Source organism: Porites lutea, chromosome 3, assembly GCF_958299795.1.
Source record: "Porites lutea chromosome 3, jaPorLute2.1, whole genome shotgun sequence".
Lineage (NCBI taxonomy): Eukaryota > Metazoa > Cnidaria > Anthozoa > Scleractinia > Poritidae > Porites > Porites lutea.
The window spans coordinates 40,878,537-40,904,874 of NC_133203.1; the positions used below are offsets into that span (position 1 = coordinate 40,878,537).

Sequence of the window (26,338 nt, forward strand, 5' to 3'; positions counted from 1 at the left end):
GTGTCTCCGTACGGGCGGGGTGAGTTTAGAGAAAATGTAAAGGCTTTCTTTCCCAAGGGACAGAGCAAACTGTCCAATAACGGCCCGGGGGCCCCCCGAATGACGATGCCCGTCAGCAGCAGCGGGGGTTGATGGTGGTTGGGGGAACTCGAGTTTGAAGGGACGGGGATGATCTAATGCGGACAAAAATCAAAACTAAAAAGAAGGCTAGGACTTCCAACAAAAAACCCAAAGAAGTCCCGGGACCAAAAATTAACTGGCCCCAAAACTGTCCTAACCTTAAAAAAAAATCGAAAACTGATATAAGTGATATAACACGAAAAATAAAATCATAATGATTCCAGAGCATCAAGGGGATGAGCAGACAGACTGAGGTGAGTCCGGCTTGGATGTGAGGGTGAACTTCCGGTACCAAAGACATGGTCAACTGAGTTTGCAATTGGGATACCATCTGAGTAGCCTGGGACCAGGCTCCGCAGTAGGGGAAAAAGGCAAAAAAAGGGGTCAAATAGGAAATAAATCGGCGAGCGAAACGAGCCCATCGGTGGGCTGGGAAGGGGGGGGGGGGGGGTACCGGAGGGGAATAGCATTACAAAATAAGCGTTCTCGAGGTAGTTGTAGTTGTTTATGTCAACTTGGTCGACCCTGCGATTTTCGAAAATTGGAAATTTTTTGGTAACATCCGCAAACTCGCTTCACTTAACAAGAGAAAGAACAACGATTGCCATATATTGAAAGCAGTCGAAAAATCGCAAATTTTGCAGCAACCATGGAAGTAAGTGGACAAATTAAGCTGAGGTGCAATTATTCTGTAAGCCTCTAGGGCGTGATTCTAAGAAAAAGAAAGTGATTGTATGAAGGCTAAAGTATTCTCATAACGAAATTCATAGGCCTGACCGAAGACTAAGACACAAAAGGGTGTAAAGACTTAAGCAGTAATGAGGAAACGGATTGAGAAAAAAAGCTTTGTTGCATTTAATTTTTTATGCAAAATATTTTCAGTTATAACCTCTAACGAACAACATTTCGGCTTCTTTTTAAAGTTATAACACTTCGATAAAAAACTGGTAATTGACCAAGGTTAAATGGTGTAGACTGTGAAGCATAACGGAAGTGGCAACGCGAGAGTGGCACGAGAATTGTTGTGGTTTGCCGCTCGCTCGCGCGTTCTCTCGCGCGGATCAACTCACCTGCTATGAAAAGCTTGTTCGCATGCTATTGAGATTAGCAATTATTGTAAACGAAACACTTTAAAAAGTGACTGAACAATACTGACCCAACAACTCGACTCTATACATCACGCAATAGCTTACCAAAACTACAAATGCTCTGTCATGTCTGTTGGTGACCATTAGTATCGCAGCTTTAGAAGAGCCTTTGCGCGCGCAAAAGAATCTTAACATGTTTATGACATCACTACAAACCTCACTCTTGGAAAAAGAAAAGCGAAACTGAAACTAAACGGAGATATTTTATAGAGTCAGTGATTTTTATCTAAAAAAGATTGTTTTGGTGCATTTAAAACATTTCGTCGACTAACGATGGCACAGATGTATGTGTACAGCTACGAGCAGCTGGTAGCAATTGTAAACCAACAAAACGCTACGATAGGCCAACAAGCTGCAGTGATTAATAATCTGCGATCAGAGCGACAGTGGCTGGAAGAGGACAATCAGATCCAGAGAGGGGAGTTGGAAAAATCTCAAAAGAACCTCAAGGATCTCGAAACATCGAGAAAGTTAAAAGAAAATAAATTGAGAAAAGAGTTACAGCGGCTAAAGGAATCACATGGAGACATCAAGTGGAGGCATAAGAACGCTGTTAGGGAATTAAACCATGAGAAAGGAAAAAACCTCAAGATGAAGGCTCATTGCACTTCTCTGTTGGAGAAGCTTGATGAGAGCACCCAGGAGCTTTATCAGAAACAAAAAGAACTTGACCGAGCAAAGCAGGAACTCGATTTGGGCCACACTCTGGGCGAGTGTATGTATCAGCACCTTAGATATTATCACTGGGGGTACTTTGAACTGCTAAAGTACTTCCAGTGGTCCGGGCCATCGTCTGGAGGAGCGACCATCACAGAGCTCGACAGTAATGAAATAACACCGATAGAAGAAAACACGGTTGCAGTGCTGCCTCACAGTTATAGCATAACACAGAGAGTCCTGGTGTCATCAAAACCATGTTCGAAAACAGTCATAGTACCTGTATTAGACGCCGACAAAATACCTGCACCTGTGAACATGGTGAAGGAAACGGAAACGGATTCCCCAACAACTCTGACAGCGCAGAATATCATCCAATCAGACAGAAGTAACAGCATCTGTCCCCAAACAGCTTACATCCCGAGCAATGCTCCCTCCCGAGACCTAAACCCAATGGAGTTCCTGCTCTTCAATAATAACATCACCAGTTGGTCTATCTGTCAAGTTCCTGGCGTTCCTCAACTATCAGCTCTCCGCAGTGAAGTGCCTACAAGACCGAGCAACCACCTGCAGCTTGCCATTTCTGCACCTGAGTGCCTTTATACAGCAAACAAACTACCTGGAGCTGTTAAAGGAGTTGGCCGAGCACCTCGGATACCAAAGATTGAACGTTTAATCCCTACCATGGTAACCAAATCAGCGGGAGTTAACATCACCTCTTGCGACACTGAAACGTTTGAATCTTCGCTAGAGAAAATTAAAGAGGAACACGAGATTGGAAGTGACGAACCAAAAGATGGACATTGCCAGTCGACCACTGTTTCTTCCGAGCATTGGCTCCCTCTCTCGAACAACGGCCGTGAACTTGTAGACTTTGATGGTGAAAAGCAAGTTTCAACTCGTAAACGAACTGGAGTGAAAAAAACACAGTCTATGGTGAGTTGGCTAAAAAAAGTTCACAGATATACTCTACAAAATTTAACTGGGTTAAAAGGGTTTTAGTAGATCAAGTTTTATGAAGATCGTGGAAGACGTGGAAGGGTCGAGAACTATGTATGCACTAATAAGTAAGTGCGTGATTGACGCTGGGGTTAGGGTGACGTTTAACATGATTTTGTTAACCTTTCTAAGAGCGTCGCAAAACAACATGGTCCGTATTTACCATAAGCAACTGTTTTTAAACCCAAATTCTAACTTGCTCGTGTAAGTGGGGCTTCGTTCTCGGTAGAGGCGACATTTTGTGCGCATGCTCTCTTATGTTTATCTTACTGTTTTCATGTCATGGCCGCTCCGCCGCTTTAAAAAAGAGTTCATGACTAAAAACGGCAGGTTGTTGGAAATTAAAACGCTGTCAGTTTCTCGGACCAAAAAAACTTAAAAAGTATCTTATCAGTGTGGGTAAATCTTCGTCGTTTTTGAAGACAGCGGTTTAATTAACTGGGTATTTTAGTACTAAACAATCTCCTTTGGTTTTTATACTTTATCTTTGCAGAAGGAAAGAGTGAACAGATTTATCTCCTGGCTACGACACCATTCTTGCCGCAGACCGAAAACAGAAGATTGAATACCTATATTATTTTTATTTTTTATCTATATTTTATTTATGTTTTATCGAATTTTGTGATTGACTGCGAAGTTTTTCAGAACGACAACAGCAACAACAACAAATACTAAAACGGCCAAGAAATAGATTAAAAACAAAACAAAACACTGACAAATGAAAAAAATAATAAAATTTTAAAAATAATTTGAAATGCGAGAAAAACAACATAAAAGACAAAAAACAAAAAAAAAGAAAGTAATAATAGAATTGAACATAATATCCTCTCTTGAACTGAAAAAATACTTAAAAAGTTTTTTTGTTTATTTGGCATTTTTTAAATTTTCACAAATATTGTTCTACACTCACAAAGATCTCTGACAAAATCACAGTCGAATTATAAGAAACTGTCCAACTGTTACTTCAACTGGGTCCCATCATGCTTAGCAGGCCTCATGGACAATGAGACCCGGACCCTGCAGCTGATGTGATGGAGAAGATGTACAGACGGTTGCTGTTATCATAGACCAGTGAGTACAATTGTGAAAAACAATTCCGATAAACCTTACCCCCGACCGTCAGGTGTCGGAACTTGCTCTTCACAACTATGCAACATTCAAATAGACACATTGAATTCTGCAAAGCTGATCGTACTACGTGAAAATTAGCTTTGCAAGACCTCAACACGACATCGTGTTGATGTATTGCAAAGTTAATTTTCACGTAGTACGGTCAGCTTTGCAGAATTCAATGTTTCTCCTTTGTATGTTTTTGCAGATCAGGTCTTCTATAGATCCTACGTTCTGCGGCATATATAAGGGGCACGTGAGAGGATCGAAAAAAAGAAAAATACAGGGTTATAAGAACTTCAGTCGACTAAATGTAGCCTGCGTGGCAGGTGGGTGCCCAGGCGTTGGAAAGGGGAGGGGAGAGAGGATTTCTCAGGGTAAATTTCGTTGAAAATCTTGATTAAGGGAAAGGAATTTGGTTCGAGAAAGCGGGGAGTTCGAGTTATTCGAGTTCGAGTTACCTTTGAAATAAAAGTGATTTCTCGAGGTTCCGCATATCCCGCGATTCCGCGTTCTGTGGTTCCCAAGCTTCTTGGCTCCTTGCCTTAGCATGCCTTAAGGCACGTATCCCATCATACCTACAGGGCGGTGTCAACATGCTTGCTGCAGGAGAGGCTTCTAAGCAATCAAGTCATCGTTCCCAAGACAGATTTAGACTCCAATCTTACTAGCTGTTCCTCTTTCCGGTTAAATTTTCCTGAACCCATGCTTTGTTCTACGATGAAAAATGTCACTGAGACCTCGCATTGTGAATTTTGACGAAACATGGGCTAAGATCCTGGAAACATTGCAATCTGTAGTGACGCTGAAGAAGATTGCCCGAGCAGTGTGGAACGACAGATTCTCGTATCCTTGTACTTTCTTTCCTTTTCTATAACTTATGTCTCGTTGACGCCCGTAATAAGGGGTGCACACACTGATTAAGCGTTAGAGTTTTATCAGGAGAAAACGTTTCTAAGCTATGGAGAAACCATGAAGTTTCACAACTGTTGCAAGTTGGTTTGAATAACACGTACTGATTTAAAACTCATCATAATTAGCTTAGTATCTTTACGTACCGGAATTTGTTGTTGTAAAAAAGAACTGCTGACCATGGTTAAAAATTTCATTACCAATCTCAACTGGAGAATGTTTTCATTATGGAGAAATATTAGAAAGCAAAATTGGTGATTAATACATTTATCAGTTTTCATCATTCTCATTCAGTTTTTGGGTTTTAAGGGTACCTTATTTTATTAACCCGGAAAAAAGATAACTATAATGTGTGATGAATTTGCCATTTGTAATGTTATTTATGTGAATTGATTGCATTAAGTTTTTCATTTATTTTTTGATGATGGAGGTGACATGTCTGTTACAGTTTCATTTCTTTCAATGTTTGACATGTACAAGCAAAAATTTATGAACACCACGGAAAAAGCAATATAAAATTAGAGAAGTTTCAAAGGTTGAGAGAGATTTATATGGTAGGGGCCACATCATGCCCCCATAATACAAATGTCGGTAAAATTTTTTGTGACTTGCCCACAAATAATGCAAGGTATCTAACGTTAAGGTACTCTTTTAACTATTTCCTGGATGCTGACTAATTGATCCTGATGTTAAAAGTTGAAAAAAACCATCAGTAAGGGTCTATTATTTGAATTTACATCTTATTATTGACTTAACTGATTTATATTTGAAAGTGTGTGTTTTATTTTTTAGAATATAACTGAAGGTTCACAGGGATTCAAAGCCAAAATCAGATATGGAAATCAGAAAGAAGAAATCAGAAGTTAGAAATCAGATTTTAGAAATCAGAAAACAGTACTAAAACAGAGAACCTGGGTGGATGTTCTGATATCAGGTTTCTAAGTTCAGATTTCTTATTCTGATCTCTGATTTCTACAACCTGATTTTTCATTTTGATTTCAGTTTCTTGATATCTACACTGTACTTGTAATTTTTAAAATCTGATTCTGATTTCTGATTTCTTTTTCTTCGAAAATCAGGGATCAATTCCCTTCAATTTTAAGTGTTCTTATCCCTGAAATCTGGAAAAAGTGCTTCCCAATTGTTGTCACTATTGTCTCCATTTAGTGAAGGCATTGTCCATGTACAGTGTAGACACATAGGTTCTAAGTCTGTTAGTAGGAAAACTTTGATAGAAAACCCAATACCGGCTATTATTATTATTATTATTATTATTGTTGTTGTTGTTGTTGTTGCATTTTCCTTAACATTTTGAAAGTGATGTTTATGCTCTGTGTGTGGCATTTCCAGAGGCGTTAGGTGAAAAACTTTATGCTGAAGTCAAGAACTTCTTGGAAAACCATGTTCAAAGTCTTTATGAGGTAGTTATGAAACGGTACAATACATACAGTATATTTATTTATCCCAGGCCAAAAGCGAAGCTCTCTCTCTCTTTTGTAATGTTGGTTTTAATTCTGCAAAACAAACTAATTTGAACAGGACAGGGAAGGCAATCCTTTTATCTCTTTATTTGCCAAGTGTGTAGTCAAGATATTTGAATATTACCTGGTTCATTTTGTTTTTCATCTTGTATTGACCAAGATAAAGAAGAATCGTAAAATAAAAAGGTGAGGCTGGCCAATATTGAGCCATCCTGAAAGAACACTGCTTTTATCCTAGTTACCCAAAGAAAACTTTTTACCCTGAGCAAATTGGGAAATCTCAATTGGGCAAGCTAGGCCTATTTTGTTTGCTCAAGTAGTCAACGAGACACAGGACTGACTTTATCTTACCTACTCCATATTATACTCCTTAGTACCCTAAGGTCCAAAAATCAGGATTCCTATATGCAGGTGCTTACATTGTAGAGTAAGAAAGAAAAATACTCAGAAGCTTTCTTATCCATGCAGGCTATCAGTGTCCGTGATGTGGACATACTACGACTTTACCACAGTCACTGGATGCAATTCAGTAAAGGTTCCTTCTATATGAACCTGCTATTTGGGTGAGTTACGTGTAGTAAATAGGTTATTGGGCAATTCCAGAAAATATCCATACCCAACCACGGACGGCTTCCATGTTTTAACCCCCCCTTGCCTTCGGAAATTCCAAAATGCGCTACCCCCCCATGCCATCAGAATTCCATAGACGTGAACCCCCCCTCCCCTTCAGAATTTCCGGTTTTTTTTGGAAGTACATTTTTGACTTAGCAACGCCTATAAGAACAAACGAACATGAATTTATGCCTCCTCAAGGCTGTGATCTAGCGGCGCCAGGCGACAAGCTTTACTCTTCAGTGACAAGAAAAACCTACGCTAGTGGCCAGGCCATGCAAACTCCTATTAAGTCCGAATTTGGCTATAAAAATAAACACCACTTAAGGTAATTTTACTCCTCTTTGTTTTCTTGTGCTGTTTTGACGTTTACAAAGCAAAATAGCTCAAACTCAGACTGTTAAAATCTTTTGGCAGTCAAATATACCGTCGAGTCGCGTTGCGTCCTTTTATACGTCATGTAGTGCACACGAAAAGCGTTCTAATCTGACAGGCGTCCCTTGGAAGGGAGGGACTGGTGCAAGTTTTTTACTATTTATCGGACGACGGTTTCGGACGGGAGTAACAAGAAATTTGCAAGCGATATTAATTAAAAAAGATACATTTTCAGTTTTTATTCACGTGACAAGAAATTCATCAAGGTAAATGTGAAACCAACATTTTACTGTTCACTTCTATAAGTTATGAGCGTAAACACGTGTGTGATCTATCGATGCTTGTCTTCTGCTTCCGCGGTCATACGTTCGTGGTTTATTTACAAACTACAAAAGTCCACAACAATAGCGTTTTCCAGGAACTTACTCTACACTTTCTACTCCAGAAATCCCACCTGTGGAATTCCCCCATGCCTTCGGATTTCCAATCGTAAATACCCCCCCATGCCTTCAGAATTCCATAATCGTGAATCCCCCCTCCCCTTCGGAAATCCTAAAAGCCGTCCGTGGTATGGTATGGATATTTTCTGGAATCGCCCATTATGACATATCATGAAGAAAATGATTGCCAAATAAGTAATGGTAACAGGACTGAGTAGAGTTCATTCGGTCTGTAATCATACGAGTGATTAACAAAATCGGACGACTGTGTAGCGGGAGTCCGATTTGTTTGATCACGAGTATGATTACAGACCGAATTGGATGACACAAAGTTCTGTTAGCAATTAATCATAACTTCAACAAAAATTGTGATATAATAGGCTATTTTTTATATCAAAACACAAGAAATTCGACATTTTGTTTTGCTAGCTTAAAAAAAAAGCTATTTAAGCGTGCGCTTGATGGCGTGTACTGTCGTATTACTTAGGGATGATGCGTACTGTCCTATTAAACTGTCCAATTAAGGCTGAAATCAGGGCAGTTGATAGCCAATCGGATTTGACGATTTTGTTATAGTTATGATTACAATATTTACTGTACCTTTTAAAAATCTAAACCCTTCCAAGGCTGTACTCTAATGGCGCCCAGTCACCTGAGGCAACTAACATTTAAGTTCGGGTAAGTGAAAAAAATTCGCAGTCACCTGGCTATGCACTCTGGCTTTTAGTACAGTGTTCAGTTAAGTAGGCAGGAAAATTTAACATACTGGTGTTGGCTTGTTGTTAAACTCCGCAGAAAATGTTTTTTGTACGAAACAAACGGGTACGTTTCAATGTTCAAAGGTCATTCTGAATGATTTCACATGTAACATAACCCATCACTTCAAGCGTGACAAGTGGCATGGATTTCGATAGGCCCTTTGCAGCTGGGGTCACGTGATCAAATGTTTCCTTAAAAAATGTATATTATGGGGTATAACTTAAAGAATGCCAGAGATGGAAAGAGATATCGAAAATTCCAAAATGGCCAAGTTGGGGCCCCTGGGATTACAGAGTACCGTTTATACAGCATTTTGAACTTTTGGAAAATTAAGAGGATTTGTATGGGAAATGTTGCTGGAGAGCAAGGCCGTGCTCTCCAACAACTTTTTCCATACAAATCTTCTAATTTTTTAAAAAATTCAGACTGTCATAAAATCTCATTATTGAATGATGGGGGCCTCAAACTTGGCCATTTTGATATTTTCGACATGCTTTTTCCATCTCTGAAATTTGCTAAGTTATGGCCCATAATTTTATGAAAAGTATGTCACATGATGGCTTAGCTGCAAAGGGCCTATTTGTATCGCTTCACAAAATAGTTTTTAAGTTTTGCCTTTGAGATAGAATGTTTTCAACTTGGAGAGTTTTTTCAATTTCCATTAAACAGTGAAAACTGGTTGGATCCACATCTGCCTCGTGACATACAATAGCCCCTTTAAGTGCTATAAAGTAAGAAAACTTAACAGCTAACTTATAGACCTTCTGCATAAGTTGACCCTGAGACCAATTATTAAAAAGAAAATTTTTGTCTAGAGCTATAATTATGACTTTTTGGAAATGGAAAGCCGACCTAATCTGTTTTTTTGTGTGAATGTTATTTCCAAACAAACTTTACCATCCACTGTTTTGTGTTCTGCAGCTATCTAAATGCACATCTTAAAAAGCAGAAACAGGATTATGGAGAAATCTCTCCCTACAGCATTTCATTCTCTCCTGATGCAATGGAAGAAGTCGTGGATGTTGGAGCAGTAAGTTAATACTAATTATTATCTAATACAATCTGAGTGTATTAAAGATCTAGACTTGTAAAGCTGTGTCTATGGACACAAGATTATGGGCCAACAGATTGTATTTTGAAGTTATGTATATATGACAATCATATATGAGAACTGCAGGGTGAAGATTATATGAAAGAAGATCATCGCAATAATTCTATAATTATTATAGAAGCAACTTTTGCAGTTGCGAAAAGAAAGCCTGAAAAAAATTCAGGCTTGTATGGGATTTGAATCCTTGACCTCTTCGTTACTGGTACAGCGCTCTACCAATTGAGCTAATTATAACTAGCCAACTGGGAGCAGGTCATTGAATTGGTTCGTTATAAATCGGTGAAAGGATGATGATGAAGTTATGAATATATGACAATCATACATGAGAACTGCGATGACCTTCTGTCATAATTATAATTCTTCACCCAGCAGTTTCATATAAGGATTGTATTTTTTTTTTACAATGGCACTCAGATTCAGTGACAGTGCCATTTTATTGAAGACTCTGGTTTTAACAGTGTATAGTCTTGCAGATTAACTCATCTTCATTGAAGACTCTGTTTTTGATACTTACTCAAAATGAAAAAAAAAATTAATAGAAACTACTGCAGGTAAGTGTAGCTTGTTGCAGATGGTCTGTTTAGTCAATTTAGGGGACACTTTTACTTATTCACAGACAAATTTACATGTAACTTTTTCCAAATTGAGCCCAGCCTAGGTAAAATTAATTTTTATCTAATTGAAATTAATGGGTTGAATATTGTGTTTAAATCATCAGCTTGCACTGGACATTTGGAAACGAAAGATGATAGAACCTTTGAAAACGATGCTGGTGGAGCATGTGCTCATGGAAGTTAAAAAGTAAAATATTTGATATAAATATTTGAACTTATTCCTCAGTTTTCCTTACATGTAAAATGGTGATTGCTTATAGCACTTGATTATTCAAAAATAGATGAAAATAGAATTATGTTTGTGAGTGCTCTGTCAGCAAATTACAGTGTTACCAATTTTTAAAGCATTTTTCTGTCTTACATTGTATACAGTTCATGTTTTTGTTTGGTTCCATGCTCAGAGAGTTCCATTACATTTCTCTGGGATATTACGAGTGCAATCTTAAATGATACTTACCTTCTAATTTTGTTCTTAAAAGGAATCATGATAACCCTGAACATTTTTTACAGTCTCTCGTTTTGATTACCCCATAATAAACCAACTCGTACCCAACCCCTCTTGATTTGAAACTAGGCAATGCTCACTGGAAAAAATAACAGATTCCCATTTTGGAATATTTTAGGGTATTTAAAGAATACCCACAAAAGTCCCAAATTTGGAAGAGTGAGACAAGTCCCAATCAGGGAACTTGGTTGGGAATTCCCTGGTTGGGACTTGTCTCACTTTGCCAAATTTCGGAATTTTTATGGGTATTCTGTAAATACCCTAAAATATCTAAAAATGGGAATCCGTTATTTTTTCCTGTGGCTGATGGGAACTGGAGGAAATACCTGTCCCCCAGTCCTTTCTAACAAGTTTGTAGCAGAAATGTAGTAAAAGGGGGACATATGACATTCTTGACGATCTATGCTCTTTATTTCCGTTCTCTGGAAAATTTCTACATGTAATTTATTACATAATAACTAATTAAATGAAATTTATCCTGCCAGGGATAGAGATGGAGAAGACACTCACCAAAATATCATTCATGACACAGTTCTATCCTTTGGTAAGCCTTCCAAACACTTGAATGTATGATTGATGTATTAGAATAATGATGATAACAATCTTTGTTAATAATATTTAAATAGTGAAAATTAGTTGGCAAATTATATAAGTAATAAAAGAATAGTTATGTAAACATTATGTCTTGTTTTATTGCATTAGAACTGTAGACTTCCCCTAGGCACTCAGTGTGTTTGTTAATTTGTTTGTTTTGTTTGTTTGGCTCCTTAAATACTGTATTAAAGTCCTGCTGCCTTTATGCATGTATATTTTATTAGTTTCTTTGTAAACAAAATCTCTGGTAGCCATTATAATGTTTGTGTAATATCTTATAATTCTTACTGTTTTTTGTTTCAGTGGAAGTTCAACAGTATCAAGTAAAAGGAGCTCTCCATGTAAGTTTAATTTTGGTTTTCCTTATTAATTATTTTTATAACAGTCACATCTATAGGGCCAGTTGTATAAAACTTTATAATTATGAGAAAAAGAGTTTGTCTGTTGCTTTGTCTGATATTTAGCAATTGTCAGATGAAAATTATTAGGCCACTGGGCTTAAGCTACGTGTTAACTGATGCAAAAATTCCCAACATTGTTGCATAAAAAATGTTTGGAGTTGTTGCCTCCATGTTGGCAGTGGTGTGCAAACAGATGCAACAACTCCCAGCAATGTTGGGACCTGGAGCACACGTCATCGTGGAAAGGATACAACCCGTAAGACTTTGTTAACTCCAAGGAGACCATGTGTAATTTGTGTGCGTGGCTCCAACAATGTTGGAAGAGCTATGCAAACGAATTCAACATTGTTGTGCTATGCCTGGGCGATCACGGAACAAAACAAAATGATGGGAGTTGTTGACTCAAAAGTTTGAGTGGTTTCAAACTTTGTGCAACTACTCAAACAAATGCAACTTGTAACATCCAACAATGTTGGGAGTTGTTTGCCAAATATGTTGTTTGCGAATGTTAAATAAAATTCATTACTATCCGAAATGTGTTGTCTCTGTGAGTTCTATCAGTCAGAGCACATGGGACAAAAAGAATGTACTCCAACAATGGACACTTTTTGTTAAAAAAATTGGTTTAAAAATGTGCAAATGTTCCCACTATAAAAGTGTCCTCACTAAGCTTCTTTCTGTTTTTAGCTCTATGAGGAAGTGTTAGAGAAACCACTTTTGGAGGAAACCAAATCATATTACAGACGGGAAGCAGCAGAACTTCATGCAGATAACACCTGCCATTTGTTTATTACAAAGGTGTTGTATTCTTCATTTTAAGCTTTTTTTTTGTTGGCATTGACTTTTACAGTAAACTTTGAATATTATGAATTTCTTACATTGGAACCACGGAATCAAATGAATACAATAATGCAAAGAAGATCATTGAAGTTAAAGAAGCAACTTATGCAGTTGAAAGCCTGAAATAATTCAGGCTTGCCAGGATTTGAACCCTTACCTCTGTGATACCCATGAAGCGCTCTAACCAGCTGATCTAGCAAGCCAACTGGGAGCTTGTCATTAAATTGGTTTGTACATGTAATTTACTGTCAGTTGCATCTAAGTGTGTACACGTGAGGAAAAAAGATCTTCTAACTGGATGCAAACACTACATGTTTTTCCCCAATCATTTGAAGCTTAGAGTAGGTGGCTCTTGTCGACTTGATTTGTTTTCGCTCAGCAAAATATTCTTTGCGAGAATTTTTGAGACGTTAGGAATCATTTGTGGAGGCAAGTGTGTTGTTTCTGGGTGAGAAATATGCCTGAAAGTTAAGAAAAATGAAATATGAACGGAACACGCTGATCAAAAACATAATATAAACAAATTAACGGCTGTCAAACTTCAAATGTTTGGCAGCAAAACACATCATGTCTGATACCCTATCAGAACATGCTTTTTGTCTTATGTTCATGCCTAGATGCAACCAACGGGATACCCAAGAAAGATGATGGTGTAATAATGAATTCGTCAATTTCATATTATCAGAACCACAGAATGACATTATTTACACCTCTGGTTAGTTGTAATTACATGTCCTTATCTATTATAACCAGGTTGATACACGGATCCAAGATGAGGACCTAAGATGCACAAAGTTTTTTCATCCTGTGTCATACAGTCGTGTCATCAGAGAGTGTGAAGCTCGCATGGTAGAGGACTACATACCATACTTACAAGGAGAATGTCGACAGATGGTCAAGGATGAAAACAGACCTGGTAAATACAGTGTATAGATAATCAACTTTTTTGTTCACATAGAAACTGTGATGTTCAATCTGCGTACTCTTAATTTAACACTTGAAATAATATCATTTTATCAATATTAAATTTACGTTAAAAGTGTAATTGGATTATTTTATTATGTCTGAGATTAACAGAACACTTTAGCAGGAATTTACTTTGATTAGATTTTTAATCAGCTCTATCTCATTTATTTAATTATGAAAAAAATCTTTGATTTGTCTTTTCTTAAGATCTTGCAAAACTATTCAAACTGCTGAAGCAAATCCCTTGTGGACTTATCGCCATGGTTACAGAACTGGAAGAACACATTACCAAAACAGGTATGGAAAGTGACTACTGGTACATTTTAATTTGATTTCACACATTGATGAGAAAAAATGGTGAAAGTTACATAATGTAGAGTTTCAAGTCTTTGTTTTTTATCTTCATCTGCTTTTTTTTTGCATTTTTTGTCTTTGATCTTCTCTGCATTTCTTTCTTCCTTTGTTTTTTACACGCAGCGCTGTTAGTAACATTTTTAGTGTTAAGTCACCCAACTACATGTATCACTTAAGAAATAAGGAATGATTTTCATTTAATACTGTATATTACAGGAAACATATGAGGTACGCTGTACTATGGACCACATATAGTATGGTCTAGATTAGACAGTAAAGTCAAAGACAAACCTATACAATCTTTTAAGTCCAGCATATATGATGCATCAACCTTGTTGATCTTTCCATTTAGCTCCTGTAAAATTATATAGCTCTTAGAGTTTTAGAAACATATTTAGCATTTTTCAATATAGTAAACGTTTTAGTAGGGTTAACTCGGTAATTTTACATTCTAAATGTTAATAGTTTTTTACATTTTATGCATGGGATTTTATCAATAGTTTTCTTCAAAATCGATATTTGCTAGATGATACAAAATGTTCATGTTGCTCTAATGTTCTTGTTTTCTTCTTGTTTTTTCTTTCCTTGCCCTTTTAGGTCTCCAGTCCATTAAATCAATCAAATTTGAAAATGTAAGTAAATAGAAAAATAAATCTTGATACTTTAACCACAGCAGGATTAGCTCAGTTGTTAGAGTGTTCGTCTACAGACTGGAAGGTTGTGGGTTCCTGGGGCTGGGCTAATACTTAGGGTCTTAAAGTTGCCCATCACCTAAAATTTTTTATTTTTTCTTTTTTTTTCCTTTTATTTTTTTTTTTCTTCTCTGAAACTACACCTTATTAAAATAACTTCTGTGAAAACATTTTGCGATTTGGACCAAAGAGGATTTTTTTAGAATTTTTTAAAAACGTTCAAATTTGCCGCCATTTTGGCACACCATTCGTCTTGGTCTTCTCTCAGAATATGACGTCATATGACGTACTTTAAGGAACACGTGACCTTATCGACAGGAAAACATTAAGAGTTCTGATAGGTTTTTCTTTTTCAGAAAAAATTTCTTGTTGCGAAGACATTGTGATTCAATCCTTACTTGTAATTTGTCTTTTTTGTGTACAGCTGGTGAAGGCAAGGTAATGCGAGTTCCTTAATTTACGTCACATGACGTCATATGTGAGCCTGGTAGTTTGTATGATCAGAGGCGCGGGTGTACCGCAAAAATGTAGACTTAAAAAATTGGTAAAAAAAATCACGTTTTGTTCAAACGGCAAAATTTTTTCGCAGAAGTTATTTTAATAGGGTATAGTTTCAGATAAGAAAATATAAAATTTTAGGTGATGGGCACTTTAAAATAACTTAGAAAATTAATGAAGGTACTCCCTTTGCACTGCAAGCAGCTGGACCTTCACGTGGCCCTGATGACCACATAAAATAGCGGTCCCGTCTCCAGTTGCAGACATAAAAGTAGTTTCCACAAATAGTACTTTCATGCTAAATACCTTGACACTCAAATAAAGTCCTTTTTTTTTGTATTTAATGGAAGTGCACTAAGCTGTTCTAGTTAGTCTACAGGAACTTCACTCAAATAATTTTAATTGGTTGTTAATTATTCCAAAAGTAAAAAACAAACTATAAGAAAAACCTTTCTAGAGTATGAGTGACCCACATGTGGAAGGTCAACCAGGATTTAAGAGGCCCTGTTGGAGGGCAAAATTCCTACGACCGACATGGCTTTGAAACAGTGACATAGGACAGCAAAAATGGTGACAAACGACCCAAAGATAGGTTGAAACTGCGACAACGACAGACAAAAGCCCAAATACAATAGTAAACCGACAGCAGTGACATGGCTTCCTCCTCAATATGTGAAACAATGGGTTTTAAAATTCAGACTGGGGACACATGTACTGTAACCACTCTAGGAAGGCCTTGTTTAAACCCTAAACATGTTGGTGGGAGACAAGACCTAGTGGTTATGTAATGAGAGAGAGAATGAATGAAAGACATAGCAGTTATCTGTTAGGGTAAAAGTCCTACGACTGATATGGCTTTGAAACAGTGACATAGGACAACAAAAGTGGTGACAAACGACACAAAGATAGGTTGAAAGTGCAACAACGAAGGACAAAAGCCCAAATACAATAGTAAAATACCGACGGCAGTGACATGGCTTCCTCCTCAATATGTGAAACAAAGGGTTTTAAAATTCAGACTGGGGACACATGTACTGTAACCACTCTAGGAAGGCCTTGTTTAAACCCTAAACATGTTGGTGGGAGACAAGACCTAGTGGTTATGTAATGAGAGAGAGAATGAATGAAAGACATAGCAGTTATCTGTTAGGGTAAAAGTCCTACGACTGATATGGCTTTGAAACAGTGACATAGGACAACAAAAGTGGTGACAAACGACACAAAGATAGGTTGAAAGTGCAACAACGAAGGACAAAAGCCCAAATACAATAGTAAAATACCGACGGCAGTGACATGGCTTCCTCCTCAATATGCAAAACAAAGGGTTTTAAAATTCAGACTGGGGACAGGTGTATAACCATGCTAAGGGGGCCTTGTTTAAACCCTAAGCATGTTGGTGGGAGACAAGACCTAGCAGTCATGTAATGAGAGAGGTAATGAAATGAATGACAGACATAGCAGTCACATAATGGCTAAGTACTCATTTCTCTAATATCCATTTGTAGGGTCCACAACAGTATATAGATGAATTACTAGGTATCCATAGGAAATTCTCTGAACTTATCAAAGATACATTCAAGGATGATGCAGCTTTTGTGTCTGCTTTAGATAAGGTAAAGAAGTGATGTAATTGCACAAATGTAGTGCCCAGTGAATAGGTGTAGTTAGGTCTGTGATAGAAGTCTTATGATGATGAAAGTTGTGTTCTTTTTTTTTTTCAAGGGCTTCTTTATTATTGATTGATTTGTTTATTGTACTTTTAGTTAGTATTTACTGGTGAATTCAATAGACTAAACCAACAATCAAAATATCTTTCAGTGTCCCGATGTTTACATGTGTATCAGGAAACAATAATAATAATAATAATAATAATAATTTGTAATTATTGTTGTTATTTTTTTTGTTTTTATTATTTTTACTTACACGCGCGTTTTAACGAGTGTTTATCTTTCCTAGATGTTGGGTGGGTAAATAGAATATTGTACATTTTATTGTATTTTTATTGTGTACCCTCGCAGCCATGATTGTTCTTGGTATTATTGATTTTAATAGCTTTCCAAAACCTTTAAAAGTAATTTTTTTTTTTGCAGGCATGTGCAACTATAGTGAATTATAAACATGATCCAAGGCGATCTTCAAAATCACCAGAACTGGTAAATATCAATACAATAACTGAGTGATTTTTCATTCTGATCACGCCACACTGATTGGTTGTGAGCTATGGTCTTTGAGAGTATACACTGTCCATTTGTTAAATGGCCAGTAATAAATTAAAAGTATTAGATAAAGTAATATGGCTGACCTAGATTTTATATTGCAAAAATAACAATTTTATACAAGAGTAGTAAAAATCCTTTTTTTGTTGAGGACTTCATGATGCATTCCTCTAGCCAGTCAAAATTTGTATAATATCACTATTCATTAGTTATTAAAACAGTTGGTTTGTCACTTAATGTTTTTTTTTTCTCGTTATAGCTCGCTAAATACTGTGACTCCATACTAAAGAAAAGCACAAAGAATCTAAGTGATGCAGAATTAGATGAAAAGCTTAGTGATATTGTAAGTGAATTACTGAGGGAAATAACTCTCTCGTTTCCAAGAAATATAACCATTTTCCAGGATTGGAAGTCAGAATCGTCTTGACAAAAATGTCATTGACAAGGAAGGAGGACGAGGCAGCATGACTGAGTGATTAGAGTGCTGGACTTGTTATCTTGACTCTCGGAGTGCAAGTCCTGCCCTGGCCACTGGCTGGATTTGTTCCTGGTAGTCTTGAGTCCAAATCCTCGGCCACTCTTGTAAATAACCAACTGGTTTGCCTCCTACCTGTCAGGATTCTTAACCTTGTTACTTTCTGTTTGAATTTATTTGTTTCATTATCCCTGAAAAGCCCAATAAGGTAGACTGTTCACAGTCCCCTATTTTTTCGTGAGATCGTCGAGGCCCTCTTGATTTTCAATGTACCGAGGGGGGTGGGCATCGGGGATTATAGCTGTAGATTATACAATGTAGTTTCCTCCCAAACCGCCCCCGCCCCCTAAGTAGCTTTGACACTCATGCAAGATGGCAGCCCGTAACACAAAGCGCTCGATCTCGATAATCTTTATTACAGGAAAATCGAGGACTGTGAAAAGTCTACCCATAAGGGAACAGGATAATTAACTGATTATTATCATAACATTATTACTTCCTTAACAAGATTTGTGACTATGATTCTTTCCCCTGGTCTCTCCAAATCTCATTTGATTGTAATAGCATGAATCACAATTTAGGACTTTATTGATGTTTGTCTTTTTCCTCCTGCAGATAATTATTTTTAAATATATTGATGACAAGGATATTTTTCAAAAGGTAATGACTGGTTGCTCTTTGTGTAATTCTAGATAAGTGCAGTGGAATATAACACATCTGGTTTAGCCTCTGTACATGGCAGGTGCAATCCCCTACCCCTTTCGAAACCTGCTATGCAGGCTAAATGCATCTGGTTTTGTTGTTGTTGTTTTTTTTCTCAACATCAAATGTAGTTCATGAGTTTAATTATTTACACTGCCGTAATTCCTGTAACATTTTTCGAAAAAATAGGCCCTTTTAAAGGCTGCAGTGTTGATCCTTTATGATGTATGCTGATATGATTAATTTATCCTTCTGTTTAGTTCTACTCTAAAATGTTAGCAAAAAGGCTCATTCATACACTGTCCGTTTCAATGGACGCTGAAGAAGGAATGATCAGCCGATTGAAGGTAAGCTACCACAGTATTGCGTTAACAGCGTCTTATGCTAAGCTTGTACCAGGTAATAGGACGCGCGTGTTCTAGCAAAGAGGGCGGCGGCGGCGGGGAAAAAGGGCCCTTGCGCGTTTTTCGCGTCAGTTTTCACAATCTTTGTACATTTTCATCTCGGAGCTTGTGAATAGACCACTGAATGATATCCATCTGAGATTGGGTGGGGGGAGGGGGAGGGGGGGTGTGCTTTGTACCACAGTACTACAAGCCCACCCACTTTGCAGAACCACACCCCTAATCCCCGTCCCTTCCCCCAATTTCCACTTATGTCGTTCGTTGAGTAATTTTCGTGTCACTTCTGTCCAGTTTGGTGTGCAAAGAAACCTGGCCTGCCATTTCGAACTAATATCAATTCAATGAAGACCACGTAACTTGTTTGTTGTTGTGTTTGTTGTTGCAGCATGCGTGTGGTTATGAATATACAAACAAGCTTCATCGTATGTTTACAGATATCAGCATCAGCTCAGATCTGAATTCTAGTTTTAATGATTTCCTTTCGAAAGCCAATGCTTCCCTTGGAGTTGGTTTTAGTCTTTTTGTGCTACAGGTAAGTGTTTACTTTTGCTTCCCTGTTCAATACCGAATGAATGCCTGAACTTTAAATGAAAGTAAATAGCAAGCTAAAAATATATTATCCGGTGCGGAGGAACATTAATGGTTGGCACAGGCATACCAGTAAACCTCCACCCCTGCCCTACTCTGGGTACCAGAGGATTTCTTCTGCGCCGACCGACAGATGTTGGGATGGTCGAAGTCACGAGCGAAGACTTGACCGAGTTTCAAGTCACAATGGGGAACTCTCGCACAGAACGCCGCGCATTTGTCAAGTAATTCAATCCTTGCTCCTCTCAAACGCGCTCGAGATAAAAAAAAACCCGGAGTGGCTAAATCAATGATTACTGCAAGAAAGACAAATACACGATCTAACAACAAGCCAGGTAACGAAAGCTCGTAAAGATTGTGTATATAGACTTGATGCATTGTTCTGTTTAATTTTAAGTCCGGTGCTTGGCCTCTTGGTCAGACGACTGTTTCGCCGTTATCCATACCACAGGAATTAGTCAAGTCTGTTCAGATGGTAAGTTGGTTTACTAAGGGCTTTCACCTGATCGTCTTGGCGCGGATGCCTAATTGTTGATTTTTATGCTTTGATATTATTTGCAGTTTGAACAATTCTACAATGGAAGATTTAATGGTCGCAAGCTTACATGGCTCCAACACCTGTCTACCGGTGAGTAGTAAACCTTGTTTTCAGCTCAAAACCTTTTCGTTTGAATGGCTGAATATTTATAGTTCCTGCTCTCAAGAGTTACCTTTCAACTGACCAAAACCAATTACTTTTGACTCTGAAGATGACGTTTGCGTAGGTTGTCAAAACTTCAGTCGCAGCTGATGGTAGTTCTATTCAGGACACTCATCTAGATGATCATTTTCCACGGCTTGAGTCCCCACTCCCCCTCCCTAAAAAAAAAAAAAAAAAAAAAAACCGCCTTTATTTAAAGAGGGTAGCACTTAATAGCCAAAGGCTAATAAACTTGTGGCCCTCATATATTTTACGTCTCCTAATGGAGACGGGACCGCCATTTTACGTGGTCATCCGAGCCACGCGAAGGTCCAGCCGCCTGCAGGGCAAAGGAAGTACCTTCATTTCTCAGTTATTTTTAAGAACCTGAGTATTGGTCCGGCCCCGGGAATCGAACCCGCGACCTCCCGCTCTGCAGTCAAGCGCTCTACCGACTGAGCTAATCCTGCCGCGGTCAACCACTAAATTAGCGCCCCCTCCCCCCCCCCCCCCCCCCTTCCCTGTTGAATCAACCACTAAATTAGCGCCCCCTCACGCTAAGTCGAACATTAGCGGCATCTCTGTAAAATAAGTTATGTTATGCTCATTACCCTGTAGGTGAGATCAAAGTCAGTCACCTCAAGCGTCCCTACATTATCACAGTCACAACCTTCCAGATGTCGGTTATGTTACTGTTTAATGACAAGGAAAGCTTATCTTTTAGGTAAGTCAGTACATAATGCTAAATCCCCGGCTTTGACATGTGGAAGACTTGATTGAAGTTAATGAACACGTCAAACTTCGGATATCAGTAGACCCTCGTTCAAGTTTTGTCGTCGCAGTGTCTGCTTCGAAAAGAAACTTTTTACCCAAAGAAAAAGGAACAGGATAAAAAGTTAACCCTTGGTTAGCGGTTATGTAACTTCAAACTGGTTGCTTAAAAGGTGGATAACACTATCCACTGGGTATCAATAGCACAATAGACCTTTTTACGGATACGGCAGCCATATTGAATTTATTAGATTTAAGGAGTACTATGGGATGCCCAGCGGGCACTCTCTCAGTATTTACGCTCGCTTTTCGCGCAAAAAGAGAACTTCAATGTATATTTCTCGGGAAGAAAGGCGATCATGTTATATCCAAACACTGCACAACGATCTTTTTTTCCTATTATAATCTTTTTCTAAAAAAACTTGAAAAAAATTGGCCCGAAAAGCGCGCGTAAATACTGATGCAGGTATACTGGATTGTCCTCATGCCCCCTGGGCATCCCATAATACCCCTTAAATCCAGTTAATTCAATATGGCCGCCATATCGGTAAAAAGGTCTATTGGTTATCCAATACCTATCCGCTAGACAGTGATTCATCCGCGATTCCGTCCTGGCAAGTTTGCCGGAGACACAGGTTGATGAAGACTCCATGTATTCTCTTGTTATTTAGTATCAACTATTTCGATTGTTTTTGATTGATTGCTGTCAAAACCGCTCAATCATTGTCTCTTTTGTTTCAGTGACATTCAAGAACAGACCCAACTTGTAGAAAAAGAATTAGTTAGAACATTGCAATCCCTGGTGGATGTGCGACTTATAGCTATGTCCGAGGTAAGAATACCTTCTCCATTCTAGTAGCTTTGCTAAGGCGTAGTTGTGGTTTTTTTTTAAGTCTCTTAGTGAGTATTAGACAAAACTACACAAACGAGACCAAACAAAATCACCACATTTCCAAAACGGCTTGTCCGAAGCTGGTTTGCCATTGGAAGCCTCTTCTGCTTCATTAATTGGCGCGCTGATTGTACTACATTCCTCTTTTTTTTTTCTCTTAGGGGTCTGATCCTACAAGGTGTACATACTCTTTGAACATGGATTTTTCTAGCAAAAGGACGAAGCTAAAAATAACAACAGCAGTACAGAGAGAAACTCCACAGGTATCATTCATTGATTTGGCTGAGAAATGAAACGAATTTTAAAATGCTATTTATTTATTTCTCTCTCTATTTATTTATATAGTCTCTCGGTCAGTCTGCCAGTTAGTTAGTTTGTTGGCTAGTTGTTTCGTTGGTTGTTTGGTAAGTCAGTACGTTAGTAAGCAAGCTAGAAAGATAGTAAGCTTAGCGAGGTAGTCACTCGGCACTCACGTGCATGTATACAGTTCCAAAGCTTCTCCAAGTCACTCTTTTAATCTTAGTTTGCTCGCCAGCTCGTTACCGTGCTCTTGTCTTGTTCTTTTGATGTTTTAACCACGGTACTGAAAAGTGAAGGCTATAGAGAAATGAAAATAACAGTATAATGGTGGAAACAGTTAAAACTGAAACGTAAGGTGATCTTTGTAGCACGGGGGCTTGTAATGGTCACTACTTTTTTCCTAAGATTCAGCGTGAAGATTGCTTCCAACCTGTTCACCGTCTCAAACGAAACATGCTTAATAGAGCTTTGATGGTTTGTTTCTCCCAGAATTTCAGTCGGTTGTCTTGCCTTCCCTGTTTTCTTTCCTTTCCTTTTCTTTATCTTCATCTTTATCCCTTTTTCTTGAACCAGGACACAGAGCAGACGCTTTCATCCGTTGATGAAGACAGGAAAATGTACCTACAGGTGAGTAGATGTCCATGGTTCATTTACTTCGTTTGTGTGGACTCTGGGTCCTTTCATCCTAAAACCTTAAACGGTAAATCCGCTCTAACTTTTTATTCTCACGTTTTGGTTTGTTTGTTGATTTGTTTGTTTTTTAATTTATCGATTGTGTAGGCTGCCATTGTGAGAATTATGAAATCCAGGAAAGTGCTGAAGCACAATTCCCTCATACAAGAGGTAAAACCACCGAGTTGCTAGTCAGTAATGTCAGTGTCATTTATTTCACTTGAGTTACAAGTATCATTTAAGCATTATTCAATTTGACAATAACGACAGTACTGAGAAAATAGAGTCCCAAGTCATTAAGTTAAATTGCTTGAGAAAAACTTAAGGAACTGTTGAAAAGGCTCATACAATGACGTTGCTAGCCTGCGTTGCAGCCGGCCCACCCTCTCGTCTAAACCCTTTGTACAGAAGGTTTAGAGCGTCTGCGACGCAGGCAATGACGTTACCAGACTCATTCATTCTAGAGATTTTAATGTTCTATCAATCTGATTGTTTTTGTTGTTGCGAATGATTGCGGTAACCAAATGGCGTAATACAAAAGATGAAACGACACTGACTAACACCCACGCGACAGCACAAAAGCAAACCAACAAACACACCCGCCAATCTTGGGAGACGGTTACTACCGTCGGTTGCATCTAAGCGTGAACACGAGACAAAAAAGACATATTCTAATTAGGGTGCCAGACATGACGTGTTTTGCCGCCAAACCTTTGAAGTTTGACAGCTGTTAAAGCAAACTGTCGCGCTAAAGGTAAGTTGATGACATGTTTTTGATGAGCGTCTTCCGCTCATTTCATTTTCCTTAACTTTTAGGCATATTTGTCGCTCAGAAACAGCACACTTGCCTCCAGAAATTGTTATTCACGTCTAAAAATTCTTGTAAAGAATATTTTGTAGAGCGAAAACAAATCAAGTCGATATCAGCCGCCTAACCCAGACGTCGAATGTTTGGCGGCAAAACATGTCATGTTTGTACCCAATTAGAGCGTGTTCTTTACTCACGTGTACGCACTTAGATGCAACCGACGGTATTAAGGGACACGCGATAGCGTAGTCGCAATCAAGTTAGCCTAACATAGCGTATAAACCGTGAACTTATGGTTTTCTCTGTTCTCGCCGGTAATCGTTGAATAATGTTTCAGTAGTGTTGAGTAATTATTGTTATATTTTAACGAAATGTAATTTTGAAAATTCAGTGACGTGTAAAGTAGTACATGTAGATCTTACAGGCGGCAAAGAAGCTCTGCGCTAATGGTGAGAACGCTGTTTTCTTTCTCATTTTCGAATTTAACCCAACGTTTCTTTCTTTTTCAATCAGGTAATAAGTCAGTCAAGTGCTCGTTTCACTCCCAGCGTTGCCATGATCAAGGTACGATAATTTTTTTTTCTTGTCTTGGACAGCACCCTCCAAATAATGGCATTTTGCACTCAAAGTACTTTTACAGGGGGACAAGGCTGGCGCAGTGGTGATAGCTCTCGCCTCCCACCAATATGGCCCGTGTTTTAATCCTGGCGTCGACGCCATGTGTGGTTTGAGTTTGTTGTTGGTTCTCTCTTTCCCATCTCCTTAAAAACCAACCCTTGCAAATTCCAATTCAATCTTGAACGCACGGACAAGTTTCAAGGAGTTCTCGTTAACTCCTAAGTGCTCCGTGGGTAAACAAATTACAATTAATTACAATTACATTTAAAGTTTAAAATGCCAATGTGGAAATCCAAGATGGGAAAGGAAGGCAACGTGAAAACGTTGGCCTGCCCACTTTGCCCTGCCCACTTTGCCCTGCCTGTCACTTTGCCCTTCCTGTCAGGACGAAAAAATTGCTTCATGTTATGTGTCACCACACCCAAACTGAAGCGGGAGTTTTACCCATTACGTCTTGACTCATACTATATGAAGTACTGATAACGCCTTGCCCCGCTATTCCATGGTGGCGAGTGTGCATGATTATTGTATATTTAAATTATTCAATAATCGTGCACACTCGCCACAAAAGGAATATCGATTTCTCTGCGCTCACGTTCCATCGAGCACTATCCCCCACTTCTTATTACCAGCCAGTTACATTGCGCTTTGGAAAGTGGCAACGTGACGAAACAAAACAGCTTTCAATAATTTGCGAAGAAGCGTCGAAGTGCTTGTTGAAGTGTGAAGTGTCGAAGTGCCAGTTGACCAGTCCGAGTCTTACCCAGGAAATGATGTTTTTGTTAAAATTTGAGCAATTTTAACTTTCTTTCAGAAATGCATCGAGGCACTGATAGACAAACAATACTTGGAAAGACGCGAGGGAACAAAGGATGAGTATACGTACATGGCATGACTGGATAGCAACAAGATGGCGAAAATGTTCTGGAGTTTGAAGTGCATTCGGAGATCTCTCCCGGACAATAGTCCACTTTCATGGACAAAGACTACAAAAGTTTGTCCTGGTTTCTACGCAAGAGCATTTCTTCATCTGTAAAGCTGAAAGAACAACACTCTTATTGATAAATTTTTATGTGGTCTAGCAGGACTTTCCCAGCTTGGAGGCACTGGAGACAAAGCTTGCTTTGAGCTTGTCTGGAGTAAAAATTCTGCTTTGAAGCGGTTAGTAGTTTGTTCCTATTTGAAAACAAACATTTGACATTTGACTTTGTTTGAAATATTGTTTCTTTCAACTGCGACGTGTCGTTCATGATCGAATTTTTAATTTTCCAATGTACGGTATTTCGCATGAGTTTGTAATAATTAGTAAAATATTCATTTTTATATACTAGTTACTAATTAAAGTGCCTTACTTAGGCCCCGTCCACACGTATCCGGAGATTTTTGTATCCGCAAATTTTTTTATGTGGATACAAAAATATCTGCGTCCACACGTAGCGTATACGAATTGTATACGACCGTCCACACGTATCAGATTCGTATCCGGACATCTCAAAGGATTAGTCAGCAGAGCATGCACATTACAAAGAAAGCTGAGCCTGCGATAATTTTGGCGCCAAATTCGCGGCTTTCTTGTTTGTTTACTTGAGGTTTCAACACGTGTGACGTCAGCGTATACAAAAATATACGGATACGAGCGTCCACACGTATCCGGATACACAGCGTATACAGAAATTTCCACTCTGGAGAGCGTATACAGAAATCTCCGGATACACCGAGCGTATACGGCGGACACGTGTGGACGCTAGGTGTATCCGCATAAAAAAATTTGCGGATACAAAAATCTCCGGATACGTGTGGACGGGGCCTTAGTAAACAGTTACTCGATATGTTGTCACTTGCTACATTTTTTATTGGTCCATAATACATGTAGATATCCAGTTCGAGAGGACAGTATATTTCGCAAAAAAGAACGATATCAGTTTTCTGTTATTTGCTACGTTTTATTTAAAAAATAAAATGGCCAAGGCGTGTAGTGCATCAGCGTGAAACAAGATGGGTATTTATTAACACATATATTAACAC

The 26,338-nt window shown here is 38.4% G+C and overlaps 1 protein-coding gene across 1 annotated transcript; it reads left to right on the top strand.

The window, feature by feature from the left end:
- The first annotated feature begins 4,651 nt into the window (after nucleotides 1–4,651).
- On the top strand, nucleotides 4,652–26,293 carry LOC140931139 (cullin-2-like). Its single transcript, XM_073380887.1, has 26 exons — nucleotides 4,652–4,880; nucleotides 6,265–6,367; nucleotides 6,896–6,990; nucleotides 9,535–9,643; nucleotides 10,443–10,525; nucleotides 11,329–11,387; nucleotides 11,741–11,778; nucleotides 12,526–12,636; nucleotides 13,432–13,594; nucleotides 13,852–13,941; nucleotides 14,596–14,630; nucleotides 16,694–16,801; nucleotides 17,279–17,341; nucleotides 17,664–17,747; nucleotides 18,495–18,539; nucleotides 18,842–18,928; nucleotides 19,371–19,517; nucleotides 19,971–20,048; nucleotides 20,135–20,201; nucleotides 20,871–20,976; nucleotides 21,765–21,855; nucleotides 22,077–22,178; nucleotides 22,789–22,842; nucleotides 22,996–23,058; nucleotides 24,209–24,259; nucleotides 25,128–26,293. The coding sequence occupies exons 1-26, from the start codon at nucleotides 4,762–4,764 to the stop codon at nucleotides 25,206–25,208; spliced, it is 2,232 nt and encodes a 743-aa protein (XP_073236988.1). The 5' UTR covers nucleotides 4,652–4,761; the 3' UTR covers nucleotides 25,209–26,293.
- The last annotated feature ends 45 nt before the right edge of the window (nucleotides 26,294–26,338 follow it).

Excerpts from the sequence above, each read along its gene's own strand:
- LOC140931139 (XM_073380887.1), top strand. The coding sequence starts at position 4,762 with ATGTCACTGAGACCTCGCATTGTGAATTTTGACGAAACATGGGCTAAG. Across the intron at positions 13,942-14,595 it reads AGAACACATTACCAAAACAG|GTCTCCAGTCCATTAAATCA; the intron begins GTATGGAAAGTG and ends TTGCCCTTTTAG. Across the intron at positions 16,802-17,278 it reads TTGTGTCTGCTTTAGATAAG|GCATGTGCAACTATAGTGAA; the intron begins GTAAAGAAGTGA and ends TTTTTTTTGCAG.